General features: G+C 42.1%; 1 protein-coding gene across 2 annotated transcripts; it reads right to left on the reverse strand.

Moving 5' to 3' along the window:
- Positions 1-1,817: 1,817 nt before the first annotated feature.
- LOC101828346 (histone H1.4) lies at positions 1,818-20,462 on the reverse strand. 2 transcript variants are annotated; one of them, XM_005066470.4, is made up of 4 exons: positions 18,791-20,462; positions 16,120-16,175; positions 11,439-11,678; positions 1,818-2,861 (listed from the first exon to the last, which is right to left on the reverse strand). In XM_005066470.4, exon 1 carries the CDS (start codon positions 20,409-20,411, stop codon positions 19,752-19,754), a length of 660 nt encoding a protein of 219 aa, XP_005066527.1. In that variant the 5' UTR covers positions 20,412-20,462; the 3' UTR covers positions 1,818-2,861; positions 11,439-11,678; positions 16,120-16,175; positions 18,791-19,751. The 2 variants fall into 2 exon arrangements, with proteins under 2 accessions (XP_005066527.1, XP_040611605.1); XM_040755671.1 differs by having other exon boundaries at positions 18,787-20,462.
- Positions 20,463-23,043: the final 2,581 nt, after the last annotated feature.

Raw genomic sequence — 23,043 nt, forward strand, 5'->3', positions numbered from 1 at the left:
AAAGCCACAGAGAAACCCTGTCTCGAAAAACCAAAAAAAAAAAAAAAAAAAAAAAAAAAAAAGAAAGAAAAAATCTGGTAAATGGAGATTATTAAATAATTTAAGAGCCATTAATACTAGTATGCAAGCTATGAGATCCTTGCCACCTGGCCTCCCTCATTGTTCTATGGCATATGAGAGTTTCAGATTTAAAAGCTTTTTAAACAATCATTCCTTTATATCCTGAAGATCAAATTAGATTTACTTTTTCTGTCCCTTCCAAAAATCACTGCAAATGAAGGTGCAGTAAATTCATGGAACCATACCACTCTGTGAGTAGAAGGAAGAGTTTATTGGGTGAACAAACTACCTGGTTCTAAGACTAGAGGACAGCAGCTGGTGGGAAAAGCCTTGCCAGTCTTATTGGGAAGGTAGTGGTGGGAGGAGGCTTGTGGCTCAGAACAGCCTGGGGTCCTTGATGGTAAGGGTGATAGTGACTTTCCTGGTAAGCAGAAACCACAGTAGGAGGTACTGAGGAATGCTAAGTTTATCTAGTAACAATGCTTCTGTTACCTGGTCAGAGTCCTGCATGAGTTAGGACTGTCATTTTAGGACATTGTCTGGGCTTGCTTTGGACTTAACAATCAGGAACCATTTTCCCTATAATAAATTTATTTATTCCCATCCTATAACTTCTTATTTTTGCCCTAAAATAACATTTTTTTTATTCCTCTAAAAGATTCCACCAGAGTATTTATTGACAGTAGCTATAATGGACAAGTGTTGTGTAGCAGTTTCCTCCAGAATTGAATCATTCCATCCTGCAGAGATGCTCCTTAAGCAGGAAGGTAAATCTTTATGGAAGTCCCTGAAACTGAGCAGATTCACCAGGCTCTTCTTCCCAAGAGTAAACAAGCCAAGCTGCAAATACTCTGAGACCAGACCTACTAACTGGTAGAAGCAGAAATCATCTGAGCTGCCTGGAAGAGGTTTAAACAGACTGGATGACTTGGAAGGGACAGTCTCCACCTTGTTGGTCTGCCTCAGGCTGTATAGTGTGCTCCAGGTTACCCAGTCTTTGTGAGCTGTCATCTGTCCTGGGATAGGCTTAGGTGATGCAGCTGTCTTTGGGTTCCTGAATTTCTACCCCTGTAAGTAATCCCTCACCTATTCTCCTGTTGAAGTAATCATTTTGTATACTGTGTGAAGATGTGTCTCTGTTTAACCTAACCTTCCTAAGACACTATCTGATTGGTTTAATAAAGAGCTATAAGAATGGTCAATAACTAGCCAAGAGATGATAGGTGTGACTTCCAGGGAGAGATATAAACTCTGGGAAAGAATCTGACGTGCTAAATATTTGCCAATCAGATGAGGAGGAAATTGGATATATAGTACTAAGGAGATGTAACAAGCCTCATGGCAAAATATAGATTAATATAAATGGATGAATTTAAGTGTTAAGGTTAAGAGCTACTTGGGAATAAGCCTAAGCTAAGGCTAAGCTTCCCTAATTAATAAAAAAATCTCCATGTCATTATTGGAGAGCTAGTGATATAAAGAAAAACCTGTTGTATACTCCAATATGTAACAAACCCCCTTAGTGTCATTTCTGATTCACAGTATGCAGTGAACATTGCTCAAATAGAAACAGCACAGGTCAAAACTATCTCATTCATTGTTATTGCTATTGTTTGATAACTTGCAACTAATAACCAGGCAAAGAGTCTACCTTCTCTATTTTATCAGTCATTTGAAGTAACACTCTGGTTTACCAAAACTAGTAAAAGGGAATTTTGAGGTTGATAAATTGACAGCTCCTGTATTTGAGACAGTTGTTGAATCACATGTTTTATTACATCAGCCTGCTAAAATGTTACAAGACCAAATTTCTACTATCAAAGAACAAGCTTCACAAGTAATTAATTCTTGGAACACCTGTGTACCCTTAACTCAATGAGAAAACTGGATATTGTGAACCTCAGAGGAATTAAAGTTAATCCCAGCTGGTAGACGGATGTTACCCACATACCTTACTTCGGAAAGTTACAATACGTTCACGTTTGTAGTGAATATTTATTCACATGTATATGTGGTAAAGCTCTTTCTGGTGAATTAGTTTCACATGTGATCACTCACATGCCATATTGGGTTTTCCTTATGGGGATGGCAAAATAGGTTAAAACTGGTAATGGTCCAGTATATGTTTGTAACCCTTTCAAGTCTTTTTTTTTCAAGATAGAATATTATTCATAAGATAGAGATACCTTATATCCCCCAAGGTCACCCAATGATAGAGAGGCTGCGTGGTCTAAAAGCTTCAATTAGAAAAACAAAAGGGGAGACGACTACATTAGGACTGTTGCCTCCTTTTAATCTTTGTATGTAGCTGTGATTAATTTTTTTCACTTGCAGTGTGGATGGTCACATACCATGGAGTTATATCATGGTCAAAATAGCCCCCAACCCACAGCTTTTGTCTATTGGGAAACCCTGACACAGGAATGGACCAGATGTAGTGCTGGCCTTTGAAAAAAGATTTGCTTGTGTTTTTCCAGAAATTGCAAATGAACCTGTGTTGATTCCAACCATAAGTATCAGATTCTCATCTGGAAGAGCTACAGTCATGCTTTCAGAAAGAGAGAATAACAAACCAAGTAGAGGCAACACCAACCAACCCTTTCATGCCCGATGTTCAGTGACAGGACAGCCAACAGGAAAAAGCCATGACACCAGTGACAAAGAACACAGTCCTCCAGTCTGCTAACATGGGGAGCTCATTTAGTGTACTTGTTCCAAGGCTCAAGAGATCTCCGAAGAACAAGGATGGAAGCCACAGGATCTTTCCTGGCTTGCACCGGCTAGACCATATTACGAGGGTTCTGTAGAAGGAGAGGAACTGTATTTAGCTGTTCATTGCATCAGACTTCTGCATTAAGAATAAGTACCTAAAAGCTTTGTAAAGGAAGTCAGTTAAATTCAGCATCTAACACATTAAAAGACACATAGAATTCTACTGAGTCACTTTTATAGGATTATCTAGCAAAGTTTCCAAAGACACTTCTTGGATATTCTGAATAATTTACCCCAAACTGTCAGTTTGATGTCAGAGTGCCTAGAAGCCTCCTTTAATCGGAGAACATGGGGGGGGTTAGTGTGTGGACCTTGGAATTAGGTTTTGCTAAAAGCAAGAACTGAAAGCCAGGTAAAGGACATGGCCAATTGAATTAGCATTCATGTCCCTTGCCAGCTGTGTGATAGCTTAGGTGCAATATTTTCATGCTTACAGCTTTCTCATAAGTCAGTTCAGGATACATCGAGGACAGAATGATTACTGCTTTCTTTCTGTTGCTTGGAAGACATCTAGGGTGTTCATACAGACTCTAAGATCCTTGACTGTCATGTGAGACATGAGGAGTAGTTCATCTTCCCTATAGACAAGGAGGAGGTTGTCCTGGTCTGGCCTACACAGCCAGAGACAGAAGACACAGGCTTCTAGCAAGTCTTATTGCCCCATGCTTCCTTATCATGCAAGAAAGCTAGGTGTAAGGATTCAGGCATTATCTGGCCTGCTCCTGTCACCTGGCAGGATGCACTCAGGCAGCACCCTGGTCAGCGTGCAGTGCAAAGGACCCCTTTAAAAGAAAGACCCCCCCACCCCCTTGTTCTTTATTTCCTGCTCTCATTCCCGATGTTCTCTTGTGGTAGACAGGACCGCTCTTCTGTCCCCTCTCTGTTTCTGTGTCTCTTTACCTCTTTTCTCTTTCCTTCCCCGTCCCGCGCCTTTCTAAGAAAACTTCTCACTATGCTCTGTCTGCCTGGCATGTTTGTCCCCGACCTCGGTTACCTTCGCCAGCCATGAAATCCCTGTAGCTTTATCATAGCACTAGCATGCAGTGTGCTGTGATGGAACTGTGTCCCATCCAAGGTGAACGGCAGTTCTTGGGCCATGGGATGTCCTGTCATACAAGTGTATTGTAAATTTAACCTATTTTACTCAAGCATTTAATTTTTTATAACCAGCTATTTTTACACTGGTTAGAAATAATTTAGAATATTTTACAATAGGCAGACAATGTTTACTTTAAACTTGTTTTGAGTGACTTGTTTTAGGCCTGTTGACAATGTATACAGAAGATACAATGGGAGATATGAGTTGGTCTTTACCTCCAAGCTTGTCTATGTAAATGAATTACATGTATACATAGCATGGTCACAAACAGTTCTAAGCACATAAAATATTTGATCATTTGTTAGATGACTGATCATTAACTTTTGTGTTTTAGTTATATTAAACAGTTAATACGTTAGTAACTCCCATAAGATTAGTATTTTCTATTTTTATCCCCGTTAATATTTTAAGCCTTAAAAATTACAATTTTGAATAGAAACTCTTAGTATCAAAATAAACTTTGCATACAGTCTGTGGAGAGACTGGGAACCTCATTTTCCTGATCTTTTTGTTGCATAGTTTTAGAAAATATAGTTTTTGTGATTCAGTTTTTCAAAATAGCTAAAGCTTACCGAAATTAGCAAAGACACAAGCAATTAGACATACATCGTGAAGCCAGTTTTTGTTAGCAGGAACAGATATGATATTCAGGCACAAGGGGGACCTTGGCGAATCCCATGGCAGGTGGGAGCCAAATAAGCCATGCAGGCAGAACTTCTTACGAGGGAAGTTTTATTGGGGGAAAGGAAGGAAGTGGGGAAAGCCAAAGGGGAGAGAGAGAGACAGAGAGAGACAGAGAGAGACAGAGAGAGACAGAGAGACAGAGAGAGAGAGAGAAAGTGAGAGACAGAGAGAGACAGAGAGAGACAGAGAGACAGAGAGACAGAGAGAGACAGAGGAAGAGAGAGGAAGAGAAGAGGAGAGGAGGGGGAGGAGAGGGGAGGGGGAAGAGTGGAGAGGGGAGAGGCTGACAAAGCCTGCATGCTTCTTTAGAGGAACAGTGGGAAGAGAGAGTGGGAGTGGGCAGAGCTTGTCTCTCAAAGGGACCTTTTGTGGCTGCATACAGAGACAAGGTATTTGCTCAGGGTTGACCCAGGTCCCCAAGGGGGTGGGGCCAGGGTGTGCCTGGATGCTAGCAATTATAACATAGGAACTTACAAACCTTAATTATTGAACATATTTTATTCCTACGTCCTATATGTTGCATACACCTTGTATAACTTACTCAGAGCTCCTGCAATATGACTTTGAGTTTTTGTTACTTTGCCCTTATTAATTTATTTTTTTTTACTCTTAGGATAATAATAATCATTTTATCTCATAAAAATCATTCTTATCCAAAATATTTTAAACTTTTATTTTTACCCCCCAAACATAACCTTATATTTTATATTTGTTTATTGTTTAAACATTTTTAAACCTGCATTTTGTTTCATTCTATTTTCCTAAACAAGAGTTGAGCACAAGTTGCATATATGGTATGCTATACAAATGAAGATTTCTCATACATAGACTTTTACCTATCAACCCCTTTTTATTATAAGTTTTACAGTGCTCGGGATTGTTCAAATTTTAAAACCATATTTCTAAAAGTCTTACAAATTCTGAAATAAATAAAATTACATTCTAGCCAGAGCTTCAAAGATATCCATGACTTGAATGGAGGAGCATTTTTGTAAACAAAACCAAGAAAGGGGGAGACTCAGAGAGCCAGCTATCTGTAATTATGTTTGGCCATTTTAACATTCATATATAAATTTCTCTTGATTAAAAAATTAGTATGAGATAAACAACAGTGACCCCTAATGGAAATATTTTACCTCTTAGCTGTTTTCAAGCAAATATGTTTGTTTCCTGAGCTGTTTTGTTGTTCTCCTTCTCCCTGCTACAGGGGCTTTGAAGGGAAATTTGAGACAAACTTGTTTGAGTCTGAAATGGGCAGACAAATCCCATTTTCAGAGCCAGTCTTTCAGTAAAATAAAGCAGCACGTGGCTATTTTCAAATATTGTCTATCCCACAAAGACATTTGGATGTCTGTTATACTGAACAAAGATCTACCCATAACCAGTTTGTGTGTCTACAGAGGGTGACAACCTGAAAAGCTTAACAAGTATTTTTTTCTCCTATAAAGACATCAAGTTGCCAATAATATAAGGACTTGTAACCAAAAGCCACCAAACAGAAAATTATAGATACAAGCAAAAGTTTCCAAGTTGGCTGGGGCAGAAACAGAGGCAGACTATAAATCAAAGGCAGATGAGTTCTCCAAACAGAACTACTATTCTGTCTCAGGGGAAGTGTGTTTAGAAAACCAGTTCAAATGGTAGCCTGCATTTGGGCACTGGCTCAGTTGCAAGTGACAGCTGAGTGTCGGGGATGAGAAGTGTTATGAGGAGCTGGGGGAAGGTCATCAGATCATTTTCCATTTTGTCTTAGGAAGTTATCTACATCAATTGAGATATTGAAAGTGAAAATTTCAAATTTGAACCAGTGGTGGCCATTGTCTAATTAATTATATTGAGGCCAAGTTGGGCCTGCGAGCTGAACAAGTGTGGTCAGTCTGAGATCTCCTGAATGGAGCTCTTTTAGATTAGACCAGACAGGCTAAGGGATAGACAATTTGGAACCCATTCCAGGTGTGTTCCTAAAGTAAAAAAAAAAAAAAAAAAAAAAAAAAAAGGGTCAAATTCAGCAACTTGGAGGCATTCCTCAGGTTTCAGATTAACTATATGTATCTGGAAAGTAGGATGGTGTCCCTATTCTTGTATTTTCCAAGAGTTCAGAGACAGAGGGGCCCAGGGAATATTCACTGAGAGAGTCTCGATGGCCTGTGGAGAGTTCCTGGAATTCTTGACCAGGTGAACTTGTGGGGTCTGGAAAGCTCTGGGAGCCCTTGAATGAGCAGTTTGAAGACTAGATGGGGGATTCCAGGAGACCTAATTGGGTTGCCTTTTAGTTAAGACCTATGACTTACCTTGTCCTAATATTTTGGCTGTGTTGGATTCATGGTTTGGTCAAATGGAGAAAGGACTCCCATTTGGATGTCAAAGTCTCAGAATAAAACAGAAGGAAATTCGGGGAGAGAAGGATGGAGATTGAGAAGGAAAGAAATGGCTATTTGAAAGAGATGGATGGCCCTGCCAGGCCTAATTGTGGCCTGGGGCCTGTGAGTGGATGAGGACAAGGGAGGCCCATCTTTGTGGAGGGTTCTGGTTGACCTTGGGTGCCCTTCCTCGGTTTTGGCACATGATGATAGATTTCCGAGGCAGAGAGCTGGGAGACTGACCTTCCGCAGATAGGACTATGTGTACTAGTGCACACTGGGAGTGGCAGCCTCCCATCAGAAAAGGGAGGGTCTGCAAAGGGAAAAACCTGGCTTCAACCCTCATAGGGGGAGGGTGAGGGGCTTGGCATCAGGGTCCAAAGCAATAGCTCTGCTTCATCTTGAGTAAATGTCAGAGAGTTAAAAAACTATCCTCAGTATTCCAAGGTTAAAGTTATAAGACCTAAAGGTCTAAGTTGTGACTACCAAATGATGTTGGGTCTAAGGTGTGGATGTCTTACCTAAATAACAAGAGACTTGGTCTAAGGTGTGGTTACTCTTAACCCTCAAGGCCAGATAATGAGAGAATTAGACTAAGGTGTGGTTACTGAGTATTTGGAGAATTAAGGAAGTAAGTCTTTTTGTTCTTTGCCTTTCCCCCCTCTTTTGATGGGCATATAAAAACCAGTAAACATGGGTGGTTCAGTATTCACTGGATGCCCCCAGCCCTAATCTGTGTCTCTGTCCTTTTTTCCCTTTTTTGGGTATCTTTAGTTTTTCTGCCTGTCATTTTTTTTTTGTTTTTGTTTTTGTTTTTACGAGACAGGGTTTCTCTGTATTGTTTTGGAGGCTGTTGGTCCAGCCTGGCCTTGAACTCACAGAGATACGTCTGCCTCTGCCTCCCGAGTGCTGGGATTAAAGGCGTGCACCACCACTGCCCGGCTCTGTCTGTCATTTCTTAATCCACACACTTTCCTCCAAACATGGATTGGACCAGTAAGTCTGGCTGGAACCGGCTGTTGTGGTCTCCCTGTGAAAGACCTCGCATCAAAGTGACGGCCACTGAACCGAGCCCTCTGCCCAAGAACCGGGGCCAGACCACTGGCTGCAAATGCAAGAGGTGATTTATTGAGTACACAGGCGCCTGCGGATGCTACTGCAACTCGGGTGCAGAGCATACTGAGCTTGCAGGGAACACAATATTTATAGAGTTTTAATGGTTACATAAGTATCAGCATAGCAACAGGCATTTCATTGGCTCATCTTGGGGGCAGGGTTAGTTCCCACGGACTAGGTGTCCTGGTATTGCCACATAAAAGACCCTGGCACGCTTCAGCAATTATTATCCGGGTCCCATGACTGCTCTGGTGACCACAGATCCTGTTTGACATTCTGCCAGCTGGGCGAGGCACCTGGTCTGGGTTTTTTTTCATTAGGCAACGGCCTGGCCTTGCTTTTCTTTTCCTAGGGAGTCCTGGGTAGGGGTCTTTCACCTGAATGGGGTTACTACAGATTGGGAACTAAGAAGTTCTTGCAGATGTAGGGCTCTCGTGCCCTTCCTGGAATTGCTTGTCCAGACAAGACGACTATCCTTCTGCGCTGATGAGTAAAGGCGAACAAGGTTATCTGTAATCTTATATGGATCCCATTTTACATCTGATCACACAGGAGCAAGTTAAAAAACCACCTGGATGGTGTGTAAGGGTCTGAGGAAACAAACACTGAAGTGAGACTCCAGACTCAATAGTATGCAAGAGCAATGAGCTATTCCAGCATGCTTGTGGGTCGTTCTCCTGTACAAAATAACGACCCTGAGAGGAGTGTGCAGGCTCCTTTTAATCACAACTAAGGGAATTTTAAGGACAGTTACGTCATCTCAGATACAATTGGTTAAGCAGGCAGCAGTTACATTAGTATACTTTTAGTTGCCTGAGGTTTTATCTGTGGCCATAATTGGCTGAGTTTCAAGCGGGTTGCAGGAACTGTCCTTGAAACACTGTGGGGCTGACTCAGGTCATGGTCATGCTCTCTCACTCATCCCTGAAGGTAATTTGTTGATAAATTTCCCTTTGTTGGGAGAGACACCTGTTTGCCCCTCTCAGAGAACTCAAACCTAAATTCAGTTGTAAAAGTGGGAAAGTTTAAACCCTTCAGTTGATAATAGTATAATGACATAATAGTACTTTGTGCTGTGGGACATTCACCAGAGAAGATTGTGCCGGCACGGGTTTAAATCAATAGAACGTTTTCATTAGCCAGACAGTGACTACAGTGGATGTTTTGGATCCCAATGTAGCCTCAAGCCATTTTCAGTGTGGACTTTTAAGCACAAAAGCCATGTCTTGGGTTGACATACTTCAGTTAACAAGAGCAGTTAGCCAGAAGCAGAACTATAGGAACCAAAAAAACAAGGTTAGCGCATTTAGAGACTTTCCCAGAACCGTGGATTTTGATGGGTTAGGCCTTTGTTTTAGTTTTTGGCAGGTGGTGCTGTCTATATACCTAAGTTTTGCAGCTTGAATGTACTTCTTATGGAGTCAGCTGTGCTAAGGTCTGGGGCCCTGTTACATTTTGAACACTGAGATATAGATTTGAACACTCTTACCACAAAAGTCAGTCTGCCTCCTGCTCCCCCTGGGTTCCCAAGCAAAAGCCTTTCATGGGGAAATCAGAAAAGGGCCAGGTACCTAAAACCTCAGAAGTTGGGATATAGGGGTGGGAAGATGAGGTTCATTTCTTGTTTTGTTGTAGAGTTCATATGCCTTCCCAGTGAGCAATCACTCCAAGTACTTAGATATCAATAAGAAAAAGCTTGTAATAATTGTGCACAACCCCTCCGAACAGAAAACCTTGACAGTTTATATAGGTTCCTGGTCCCAGGTTACATTTTTGAGCAGTTAAACCTGTTTCCCAGAATGCAATTCCAAGGTTTGGTTTTTTAGACAAATGGAGAGATGGATAATGCCAAGTATTGACATAGTTTCCTGGAAATGGACCTGTGCTGCAGTTCCTAGGCAGCTGCTAACCAGGTTCATCCTGTGGAATTCTGACCCAGGTGTAGGGATTAATTATCACCTGTCAGCAAGGGTCATCTTCTCTAAACTTCCTGGTAGAGGCAAGGCTCTTGTGCTAAATTTTAACTTTTGTGCAACTTAATGTTGATTGGGGAGGTCCTTCTGTATGCTGTGATTATGTCTCTCTTATTGGTTGATGAATAAAGCTGTTTCGGCCAAAGGACAGGCAGGATTTAGCCAGGTGGGCAATCCAAACAGGGATAGAGAAAGGCAGTAGGCAGAGTCCGGAAGATGCCTGTGCATTCTCTGGTAAGCCAAGACCATGTGGAGATACACAGATTAATAGACATGGGTTAATAATTAAAAGAGAAGCCGGGCGTTGGTGGCGCACGCCTTTAATCCCAGCACTGGGGAGGCAGAGGCAGGCAGATCTCTGTAAGTTCGAGGCCAGCCTGGTCTACAGAGCGAGTTCCAGGACAGCCTCCAAAACAATACAGAGAAACCCTGTCTCGAAAAAAAAAAAAAAACCAAAAAAAAAAAAATTAAAAGAGAGCTAGCCAATAAAAGGCTAAGCTATTGGCCAAACAGTTTATAATTAGTATAAGCCTCAGTGTGATTATTTGGGACTACATGGCTGTGGGACCAGGCAGGAAAGAAACTTCCGTAAACATAACGTTTTCTAAGCAAATTTATTGGTAATCCCTTTATAACACCAATTTAATGCTTCCATTCCTAGTTTTGGTTATGAGACACCCTGTCTCATTTCCCATAGCTCCCAGTAAAAGCAGAGTAGAAATGGTTTTATGTTACTTCACATTGGATAGGGTGGTGAAATGCTGCCAGGTAGGATAGAAGACCAAAGAATGCTTTTGCTTGAAGCTAGTCTACTCTCAAAAGTAGGGTCATAAGCATGCACAGAGACGAGGGCCTCAGAAACTCCAAGGGCCTCCATGAAGGAGCAATTTTAACTAAAATTAAGAAACATTTTGTTTAAACTAATATGCAAGACAGGCAGGTTATTATTTATGAGGGAGAGAGTAGGAATTTAGAGGTTCTGTATTTGGTTTTGTTCTCAGAAAAAAAATTCCTTGAAGGAAGTCATTTTAAGAAGACATTTAGGGTGCCTTTAACTGCTGTTGTCTTCCAGGGCCACCTCAGATCATGGTCAGTATTGTCAGGTACAGTAAGTAGTATCTCATTTAAAATGTGCTGGGCCAGCTGGGCGGTGGTGGCGCACGCCTTTGATCCCAGCACTTGGGAGGCAGAGGCAGCCTGATCTACAAGAGCTAGTTCCAGGACAGCCTCCAAAGCCACAGAGAAACCCTGTCTCAGAAAAAAAAAAAAGTGCTGGGCTTCATGCATATGAATGACTAGGAAACACACTTGGCATTGTGTTAGTGTGGTGTAGATGTAGACATGTATCAGTGATGTACGGTGTGTGTCACTCACCATGAGGGCAGAGCTCCTGGTGGGAATTGCTCGTTCTCTGGTGAGGTCTTCATCAGACGATGCTGTGCTGAAGGGTGTTACTAGACCACAAGATGCTAGCTTGAAAGGTAAGTCAGAGCAGGTCCTGTGTTACATGTGCTGTATTTCCAGCACTTGTGAAGTGGAGGCAGGTGGATGAGGTCTTCATGGTCATTTTTAGCTACATAGTGAGTTCTAGCCCAGCATGGGCTACAGGAGATCCTGTCTCAAAACAAAAGGAAACCAAGAGTCAATCAACCAACCAACTAGAACAGATGGCAGAATGCTCACAATAAGACCGTTCTGATGAAGCTTGCTTTGTGAAATCTCTCCACATCCACAAACTGTTTTTTCACACTTCATCAAATAAAACTTAAAAATCACATTAACTAAAATATATTCCAAGGTTTTTCTGTGTATGTGTGAGCTCAGAGAAAAGAAAGTTTATGTTTACTTCTGCTTTCTAAAAATGTACCAGTGCTAGAATATGCACAGTGTTCTATAATGGTTTTTAAAATAAGGGACCCATATGTATATTAATTACATGCTATAATTATTATACAAATGCATATAATATAAAATAAATATACAAGTATATGAGCCTGAAAACAAATCATGCATGGATTTAGACAGCAATGAAAGAAAAATATACCTGGGTAGTGTTTACTGGAGAATGCTACATAACAACCTTACTATCAGACAAAAGACTAAGACTCAACATGCTAGTGATAGAAAGGGAAACTGGAAGGATTTCTTTTTTCTTTTGGAAGATGAAGACCTGACATTCTGAAAATCTTTTACTGCAAAACACCTAGGCCCCTAAGGACCAGAGAAACTCCTTACCCCACAGGAGCCCATCCTTGCCTGCTTAAAAAAGAAATTATATAACAATGGAAGAACCCTCTAAACTCTATAGAACAACACACACCTAAGACCTAAAACGGTAATGAACATACAGACTAGAATTCCTTGGGTAACTGTCAAGATCAGATCTGAGATTTGGGAGTTCTTATCTGTTGTCTTGGAGTAGAGTTGCACATTTTTTTACTGAACGAAGAATAAATTCAAAACGACAACAACAAAAACAGGAACGAAAAACAGTGTCCCGTATAATCTGCTTGTTTACAAAACTGGAAGAGGGTGGAGGAAGAAATTGGACCCAAAGATTAATGCAGTGTTTTCAAGTGCCCTGGAATTAAAAATGATGCAGTCTCGCCGCGCCACCTAGTGGTGCACAAGGGCAAACCATCTTCTGAGATTGTCAAACACGTTTTGAAGTTGGCAAGAGATTTTCTAGGTTTGCCAAAATCGTTTATTAAGCTATTATTCATTATGTGCCTTTTATGCTGCAGACTCACCATCAAGGACTTATGATGTTCAAATATAAGGTTATAAGTAAGTGATATGATGTTAAAGAGAAAAACAGGCAACTTGGAACAGTCATCAGTCATCAAACATAAATCTTTTATCTCCTCACCGTGAGTTCCCCAGATAAGCAAAAAATTTCAGAGATTGAAATTCTCTGACAGAAGCTATAAAATAATGATTTTTAGGGGTCTAGGTAAATAAAAAGGGGGAGATTAATAAAGCAAGGGGCAAGGGATGCTCAAGTGTATCTGAAATGGAGCAAGCAGAAATGATCCTAAAATAAACATATAGCAATAATGTATGATATGCAACTAACTATGGAAGTGCAGAGGTCAGCGACAGGCAGAGTTTGTAAAAGGAGGGTTTCAGAGATTGGTGAGATGACTCAGCAGGCAAAGGCGTTTGCTGCCAAGCTTGGCTCCTTGATGGAGTCCTGACTCTGGGACCCACATGGTGTTAGGAGAGTTTGCTTTGTGGGATTCACAAATAATTGTCTCAGGAAAAACAACAGGCAGAAATGCTTTTAGAGCAAAAGAAAAAGGAAAATAATCAAGAAAAAAGCAAAGAAGAGCAGAAGACTCCATTGAGGCAGGCTGCCAATTCCAGCCAGAGTCTGAGGACAAACATGCATTTGGGAATCCCAGTGGCAGGGATGTGCCTAGGGTCTGGGCCCTCCCATTTTCCTTACCTTCTTCCAAAATGTTAGTGCAGGAACCAGCCCAGGAAGAAGGCCTTTTCAGAAGCCCATGCCTGGTTTTTCTATCTGCCTAATATACTCCTTACTCTGACTGCCACAAGTGCGTGCACACACACACACACACACACACACACACACACACACACACACACACACAAAAACAGAAGACATATAAAAAAAGTGACGCTATTCTTTCAATTGTGGGATAATCCTACTTACCTAGAGGCTGAGGCAGGAAGGTTATATGGTCAAGACTGGCCTGGCCTGTATTGTGAAGTCAAGGTCAGTTTGGGAGATGAATTAGTGGGGTGTTATCTAAAGATTAAAAAGGGAAAGGAGGCTAAGAAAACAGATCAGTGGGAATAGGTTTGTCTAGAATGTCTGAGGATTTCCTTCAAGAAAAACAAAAACTAAAACAAAACAGTATTCCTCACATCACAAAGCTGTCAGTGTGAGAAACTGGTGAAGAACCAAGAAGCCCATTTCTGGGAACACAAGAGGAGGACTCCCAGGATATGATGAGGAATGGTGACACAATGTGGGGAGAAGTTTCAGGGAGTGAGGAGTGAGATAAGAGGTCCTTGATGCTATTCCTACCAGACATAGCCCAGCAAAGCCTGTCTACCACCATGGGACAGGAAAGGATGTGAGAGAACTCAATAAAGAAAGTCAATCTCTTTGTTGTCTTGGATCTGTACTCAGGACTCTTACACATGGTAGGCAGGTGCTCTACCACCAAGCTATATTTTGTCCATATTTAGTTTTAAGGACAATATCATTTTCAATGTTAGCAAATAAGAAACCACTTCTATCTGTTGAGTCATCTTGCCAGCCCACTGCTGGGTCCTCAAGCAGGTAGGACTGACTGGGGAAGGGCCAGTCCAGTTGGTCTCTTCCAGGGGTTGAGTGTCATGGTGAGTGCCAATGACTCAGATCCCCTACCCCCACTGCCTGCCCAGTTACCTGGGAGAAACACACACTGAGTCGGGAGTCTGTTGAAGCAGGATCTTGCTTTATTCCAACTGGCAGGAACTGAAGTAGGGGATGGGAATCTTAGGATAGGGTAAGGTGACCTAAGGAGTTAAGGGCCAATAGTATTCCACCAAGCAGGCAGGTAGCTAGGCAGGGGGCAGTCTTACATCAGGCTTTGCTGAGTCACCCCCAAATCGAGGTTACAGGCCACAGACAGGTCGCCAAACTAGCCAGACTCAGGAAATTACATTGGGCCTCATAGCTGAGCCTTTTTAGGCCCAACAGTCCACAAGCAAGAGGCAGAGAGTACTAACTGGGCATGGCTAGGGTGCTGTGAAACCTCAAATTCTACCTCCAGTGTCACACTTCCTCAAACTAGGGACCAACTATGAGACTATGGAAGGCATTCTTGTTCAAACCATCATATCTTTAAAGAATATTTTATTTTTCAGTGACCCTGATCTGTTCTGGACAGTCTATTAGTGTCACTTGTGGTGGAAACATTGGCAAAACCATATCTGTGTCTGGCTAGAAAGAAATTGAAACTGAGCAGTGTAAGCAGGCACTGTTGTGCATGGGACTGAGGCCTAGAAACGAGTCTCATTGTCAAGGTCCTGGGGGCCTGGGGGTTTTCCTAGGTTGTCAATCTGTATCTTTGTAGTGGGAATCTAGTAGAGTCATTGTATCCATGGTAAAGGTTAGAATGTAACAGTTGTTTCTCCCTCCTTCTCTCTCTCTCTCTCTCTCTCTCTCTCTCTCTCTCTCTCTCTCTCTCTCTCTCTCTCTCTCTCTCTCTCTCTCTCTCTCTCTCTCTCTCCCTTTCTTTCACAGGATATCACTATGTAGGCCTGGCTGGCCTAGAACTTACAGAGATCTGCCTGCCTCTACCTCACCAATGCTGGAATTAAAGGCAAACATCACCTTGGGTAGGGTGCTCTTTTCCCCCGTTTCTTTTCCTGAGAAAAGGCTCTCTCTTTTTTTTTTTTTTTTTTGGTTTTTACGAGACAGGGTTTCTCTGTATTGTTTTGGAGGCTATCGGTCCAGCCCGGCCTCGAACTCACAGAGATCCGCCTGCCTCTGCCTCCCGAGTGCTGGGATTAAAGGCGTGTGCCACCACCGCCCGGCTAAGGCTGTCTTATTATATAGACCAGGCTGTCCTGCGATTACCAGCAATCTTCTTCTTTCAGCCTTCTATGCTGGGATTCTTGTTTTGAAGATGACCAATGAGGCATCTGAATGGCTCTGTATAGCAAATGCTGAAGCTCTTTGGAACATTCAAATATTTCAAAGCTCTTGGATGACCACAGCCATGATTTCATTTGATTTTACCCTTAGGAAAGATCCTTGAGTTTTAGTCTCCCACTTAATTTTTGACCCACAGGACATAATATTAGATACTCATTGATTTAAGTACTCAGGTTTGGGACTTCTTTTTCTAAACAGCAATAGATAAACACAATTATGAAGCTACTATAATCTTAATGGCAAAACCTAGGGAAGGTAGGTCTCAAAGAAAATCTAACATAATGAGTCATATGTGACCAAAAGTTGAAAAAAAACATGTAAAAGAATAACAAAATACTCCAGGCACATTTAATTTAATAATACAAAATGAACAAAAATTACCTGTCTTATGAATGCAAGCTGGAACCAGCATTAGGAATTCAACTCAACCTAAACTTCTGTAAACAGGTCAAAAAAGGGAAGGGTACAATTTCATGAGATGCCAAAAATAGAAAGGATGAAATCCATAAATAATTACTTACTGAAAATTAAGAGTTAGAAAGGAACCACGGCTCAATAAATAGTACACACATACATAAGGAAATGCTATAATTCATAAGCCCTCAAATGATTATTATGGAAAGGAACTTAAAAGACAATGATGACTATTAACCTTTCTTTTCTTTTCTTGAGTCACGGTCTCACTGTGTAGTCATTGGTAGAACTTGACATGTAGACAAGGTTGACCTGAAGCTCATAGATATCTTCCTGCTTTTGCCTCATGAGTGCTGGAATTAAAGGTGTGTACAACCACACTCCATGGCTTTCTTTTTTTCCTTTCAAAGAGATCTATTTATTCATTTTTAAATTTATTTTTTCCATTCCAATCCCAGTTCCCCCTCCCTCTTCTCTTCCTGCTCTCATTTCCCTCCATCCCACCTCCCATCTGCACCTTGGATGGCCTTGCCTAGGAAGTCTACTAAGTCTGTCCCATCATCTCTTTGAGGCAGGACCAAGGAACCCCCACCCCATCCCTGTGTCTAGGCTGAGCAAGGTATCTTTCCATATAGAATGGGCTCCAGTAAGTGAGATTTGTTTATTTTTGTTTTATGTATATGAATATTTTGCCTTCATTTATATATGTGCATTGCATGTGTGCCTGGTTCCCAATGAGGCCAGAAGAGAGCCTCCAGACAATATAAATTGTATTGGTTAAGTGCTTATAGTTTGACTCAACATGATGTCATGACCATTTTGTAATTTTTTCATTTATTTACTTCTAGTATTGAGAAATCCATCAACCCTAGAAAATTCTCAGCTATGATTTCTACAACATTTATTGACACACAGTCCTCATAGTAATAATTAATACCAGATCTTCCTGGTGGTCTAGGACACAAAATACCTTAGCAAAATCTGAATTAAATCCTCAGTTTAGCTACTCGTATTTTTTGGTCTGAATGCTGGGAATAAATAAACAAGCCCAGTCCAGAAGTAAGTTCAGAGCTTGGGCTTTTCTGTGTAGTCATCAGTGGGTAGCCAAATTTAGGCTGGACAAAAGTCAACTGTAGATCTTAGGGTTTGACACAAGCCAAGTTCCTTGAGCTAGCCAGTGCCCTACTTGGTGATAGGAAATCATCAGGATTTTTATTTATCCATACATGTATGAAAGTTATCATATTATACAAAAATTGAATCCGGAAATATGAGGGTGTGGGAAGTTTCTAAATTCATTACTTCCTCCATCACGTCCAATTTACTTCAAATTATTCCTGATCCACATTGTGATTTATGACACATATCTACTTGTTTCCTACCTACGTCCCTTCCCCCACCTCTCTATTTCCTTAATTTATTTTTTCTACTGTCTCTTCCTCACCCACAAGATGCCAGTTTGTATTGTAAACACACAGTTACACCTGGGTTTTCCTCCTTCTGGCTTCAGCAGGTATCACATCCCAACAGGCACCCAGAGAACATATTTGCTGAAAGTTGCTCAAAGACAGTGAACCAGATAACTGTCTAAGATAAAGTAACAGGGCTGGGCGGTGCTTTAATCCCAGCACTTGGGAGGTAGAGGCAGGCAGATCTCTGTGATTTGGAGAAAAGCCTGGCTTACAAGAGCTAGTTCCAGGACAGGCTCCAATAGCTACACAGAGAAACAATCTCGGAAAAAAAGATTCAGTAGCAGAGCACCTGAACATGCCAGATTGCTTTCTCTTTTTCCAGACAGAGGCTACTTAATATCAGTCAGAGGCAAATCCAGTCACAACAAAAGTGGCTCACTTGCAAAGCAAGCATCCCCAAATATCCACATTTCTGTTGGAAATTCTTGTCTTAAGACACCCTGTCAGCAGCACATACCTTATATAAGGAAACAGTTTGAGGAGAAAAAGAAAGAAAATGCTCCAAGCCAAATGAAATTGAGCATGCTCATTTGTGTTTAGGGAGAGCAATCTTGGGAGTCTAAGATCAATTCAGTTTCTAGAAAAGGAACTTGGACACTTATACACCGGAACAGAGAGCTGCACCCTTAAAACGACACCTTTAGTTAATATTAGTACTTGTAATTAAGTGACAGTCAATTAACCATATAGACTTGTACGTGTTAGTGACTGCGGTTCCTGGATGCTATTGCCAATTACTCGCATTTCCAGGGCATCACGGATTTCTCACAAACAGAAGTAGCATGAGAAGACAGGCATGGTGGTGCACACAAGATAATTTTCACTTGGAAAGAACTGGGAATTTCAGGTTAACTTGGGCTAGACTTCTTGACCACGTGCACAACAGACTAGGGGGGAAAAGTTTTAAATCTGAGGATACTTGAAACTACTACTCATTTGGTGAAAGGATGCACGGCTCTGAAAAGAGTCTGAAATCAAGAGTGAAAATGCCTACTCGGGTGGTTTATGTGGTGACAACCTTGGTGCTTGTCCAAGTCCCTGGACCAGGCAGGCGAATGGCCGCCTGGATCTACTGAGTGCGGAGCGACTTCTCTCAGGCTGTCCAGGGCCTTGGAAGAGACGCCTGTATCGGGGTGCACCTGCTTCAGAACCTTGTACTTACACACCGTGCAATTCTCCTAGTGGCTAAGCTGTCGCTTCTTGCTGTCCTGCGCCCTGGGGACAGTTCTTCCGGGCAGGCGCGGACTCAGCCAGCTCAAGCATTGTATAAAATTTTAACTCCCTGTATCAGATACACCAAACAAACATTTGGAAACAGAACAAAACAAGAAAAAACTAAACCAAACCAAACTAAAAAAAACCCACCCCGCCACCAGTTACACCACAACCATTTACATTACGCAGTATTCAAATGAGGTTAATAAGATTTCCTTCAGGATTGGATTAGTTTTAGTGTTTCGTCACGAATAGGAACGTAAACGACACTTCATAGTCTACTGTTTCATTGGCTGTCTGGTCACTTCACGTTCACCAATCAGGAAGTATAAACTAAGGTGCACACATCTGCGATAGCTAACCTTTTCAAGTACGATCGCTGCTAAACGTGGGGAATGATAGTTTTTAAGGGTAAATTGTTTCTGTGGGGGGGGGTGACTCACCAGTGAGAACTTCGATGAAATTTAGCGGCGCTTGCCAAGCCCTTTGTCTAACTTAAATCTGCGCTGAACCGTTTTTTAGTGCTAACGATCCATTGTAAACTCCTAAAAAGTTTACTGCAATCAGCAGTTAAACCTTTTCATTTTATTTGCCTAGTGCTCACCATGTGTGTATTTTACCACTGTGCCTCCGTACATAAAATAAGTTATGTATGGACCCAGGCAGGAAATATCTACCACTTGCCCTTTAGAAGCGTGGCTTACTAGCTAACTCCCAAACCACACTTGTAACACCGCGCACACCCGGACACCACCGCCCTGTACTTCTCCCGCTGAGCACAGCCCACTCTCTGGCGTTCCCACCGTGGCCACGCCCCCTCGAAATGCGCAACAGCTCCTTTACTGAGATTTGTGGGTGGCTCTGAAAAGAGCCTTTGGGTTGTTGGGCTGCAAAGCATTTGGCCAAAGAAAATTACTTCTTCTTGGCTGCGGTTTTCTTTGGCTTAGCTGCCTTAGGCTTGGCGGTTTTTGGTTTGGCCGCCTTGGGCTTCACCGCTTTTGCCTTGGCAGGGCTCTTGGGCGCCTTCTTGGGCTTAGCTGCCTTCGCCTTTTTCGGGCTCTTAGCTTTTTTGGCTCCCGCAGCTGCAGCTGGCTTCTTCGCCTTCTTTGGGGTCTTCTTGGTGCTCTTCTTGGGGGTAGCTGCTCCCGTAGCCTTCTTGGGCTTCTTGGCTGCGCCGGCGGGCTTCTTAGCCTTGGCCGCGCCTGCCTTTTTGGCTTTAGGCTTGGCCTCGCCGGAAGCCGCCTTCTTGTTGAGCTTGAAGGAGCCGGAGGCGCCGGTGCCCTTGGTCTGCACCAGGGTGCCCTTGCTCACCAGGCTCTTGAGCCCCAGCTTGATGCGGCTGTTGTTCTTCTCCACATCGTAGCCGGCGGCCGCCAGCGCCTTCTTGAGCGCGGCCAGGGACACGCCGCTGCGCTCCTTGGAGGCGGCCACAGCCTTGGTGATGAGCTCGGACACCGGGGGCCCGGACGCCTTGCGTTTCGCGCCACCTGCGGCCTTACGGGCCTTCTTCTTGACGGGTGTCTTCTCGGCGGGGGCCGGTGCGGCAGGCGCGGCAGGCGCAGTCTCGGACATAGCGAAGCGTGTGTGAGAAGAGAGGACTCGAGCCGGAAGCAGAGGCACTGGCCGGGACTCGGGCCGCGGCGCTGCGCCCGCCCGTTTATATAGGGCGGAGCTGTGTCGTGATTGGTGCGCTGTCCAGCCCGCCTCGCTGGCAGCCGCGGAGTGTCCTCTCGGATGCAGAGTTGTGTTTGTTATACCTCAAAAAAAGCCAAAAATGTCAAAATTCCCTACATCGAATTGCTCGATTTTTCTCAAATAATGATCCCCGAAGCCTCGGGCTTCATGCACATCTCAAATAGTGAGCAAAGCATCAAGCCTTCTGTCAAAAACTTGCAATATTTCCCGCAGTGCTCAGCAAATTTCAACTCAGAGAAACAAAACTTTCTATTTTCTTCGTAAATTATAAACTGATCTTAGACTGTACAGTTTTCTGACCCATCAGAGACGATTCTCCAAGTGGTTAGCTTCTTATGTGGCCAAAAATCATGCCACTGGCATTAAGATTTTTATTATAAATCTGCACTTAAGTGAGGGAAGTAACACAGGCTCCTCCGAGAGTCCTGCCTATTGAGCCGAGGGCATTTGAGTTCATCAAACTGGTTTAGTTCAATGCTTAGCAGATTATTTACCACTTTGAGATAAATTCTGCTTTCCTAGGCCATGAGTCTATGCATCTATGATTTTATTTCTGCCCGCTCCACGTAAGTTTTTAAATAATTTCTAGGATAATTCTTTTCTTTCTGCTCCCAAGCGTTGGGGGCGGGGCTGTTGCTTTTCTATCTGTCTGGACAACTACTCCTTTGGGTTGAGGTACCTTAAATTTAGAAGTATAGAGGTAGGGGAGACCCCAAAACATACTGATGGTGCAGACATAGAAATGATTAATTTCCAAGTAGCTTATGAATGGTGTTCTCGAAGTCTTTGGAGGTGGAGGTTAGCTTTATTTTGAGGAATTTCTTTTGGGTCTTGCATAGTTCTTCTGGCATATGTTTTAGAAATAGATTTTACTATGCTATATTAAAACTAGGTAGAACTGAAACTGAACCATCATTAGAGAACCATCATTAGGGAAATCCAGACCTGTTACTGAACAGCTGCTCTCCATATATGGATAGTCCTCATGAAGACATCGGACTGTTTCACAGATCTCCTTGAATGTTAGTGATATGCAGGGTGAATGAAGGTAGGTTTTAATCTTAGAATCAGCTTTGAAAAGGCATCCTAACAGTGCCATTGTCTTCTGAAGACATGCCTTGAAAGATGTTCAAAGAGTGGGTTCAGATGTTCAACCAAGTAAACCTCATGGCAATGCATGCCTGATGACAATGCTTATTTCTGTGAAGTTTGGTTGAAATTATCTTCAGAAATGACAAGGCTCACACTACAGAGATAATGTTGGCTAACAGTATAATGTGGTAGTTGTTTTTTTTTGTGATATGATTGCCTCTAACATCACAATATCAATTCCACTCCTCCAAACAGCCACACACACAAACAATGCTAATAAAAGGAACACAGAAGTTCAACACACTGCTTATGAGGCATTTTTAAAATCCTGTATTACCTTTAATGCTAAATTTTATATAAATTGACTCAGATTATCAGAATTTCTGTGGTATAATGTAGTTTTTCAATTGTGTACTAATAAATGCAAACTTTTGTATTCATTAAAGCTCTGAACTAGAGAAATTGTATGGGTGTTTGATGTCGAATGACGGGGATTTAACTTCTTTTTAGTGACAACAAACACACTGCTGTAAATGGTAGGATTTTACATTAATATATTGGTATTTGTTCTCCAATATCTCTCTTTGCTTTCTTTATTTCTTACTGTCTTCAAGATGGGAGGGTGTTGAAGTCCCTGAATTTTGAGATAATCCAAGTCCTCTGTATCTTCCCTTATGATACAGTATGTTTTCTGAGACTAAAACTGTTCAACTGATAGAGAGGGCAATGAAGATTGCCCAATATTAAGTCAAGTGATTTTTTGATACTTTTTTGTAATGAAATAGGAACAATATTAGAGGCTTCACTCTTACATTAATCTGCTAGTCAAGCTGACAATAGCAGAATTACACATGAATGGGTGAAACTTCGTTCTTGTATTTCAAGTACAAATTCCCAAGTTTTTTTTTCCAGATGATTATGACTAATGACTCCCCTTATGCTTCAAAATATGAATGTTTTAGTTTTCCATAATATTCTTCTACCCAGCCAAGTTTGAGAGCCACTGCAACTCTAACTGGAATGAACTGAAGGCAAACTTATTTCTTGTCATGTGAGTGTTTCCATGGAAATCTGTGCTTTCTTGTCCTAGTTTGCTTTCTGTTGTCATAAACTCTATGACCAAAAGCAGCTTGCTGAGGAAAGGGTTTATTGCTGATGACAGGTTATAGTCTATCATCCATGGAAGTCAGGAAGAAAATCAAGGGAGGAGCCTGAGCATAAACCAATTGAAGAAGGCTACTTCCTGATTGGTTTCCTGGCTCATGTTCTGCTCACTTTCTTATATAGCTCAGTACGTATGGTGGGCTGGGTCCTCCTACATCGATTAGAAATCTAGAAAATGGCCAAGAGACATACCTGTGGGCCAATCTGACAGGAGCAATTCGCTTTTCCCAGGTATGCCAAGTTGCCAGCCAAC

Source organism: Mesocricetus auratus, unplaced genomic scaffold (assembly GCF_017639785.1).
Source record: "Mesocricetus auratus isolate SY011 unplaced genomic scaffold, BCM_Maur_2.0 Super-Scaffold_100013, whole genome shotgun sequence".
Lineage (NCBI taxonomy): Eukaryota > Metazoa > Chordata > Mammalia > Rodentia > Cricetidae > Mesocricetus > Mesocricetus auratus.

Bases quoted from the DNA above. Each gene is read 5' to 3' on its own strand.
- LOC101828346 (XM_005066470.4), bottom strand. From the start codon at position 20,411: ATGTCCGAGACTGCGCCTGCCGCGCCTGCCGCACCGGCCCCCGCCGAG.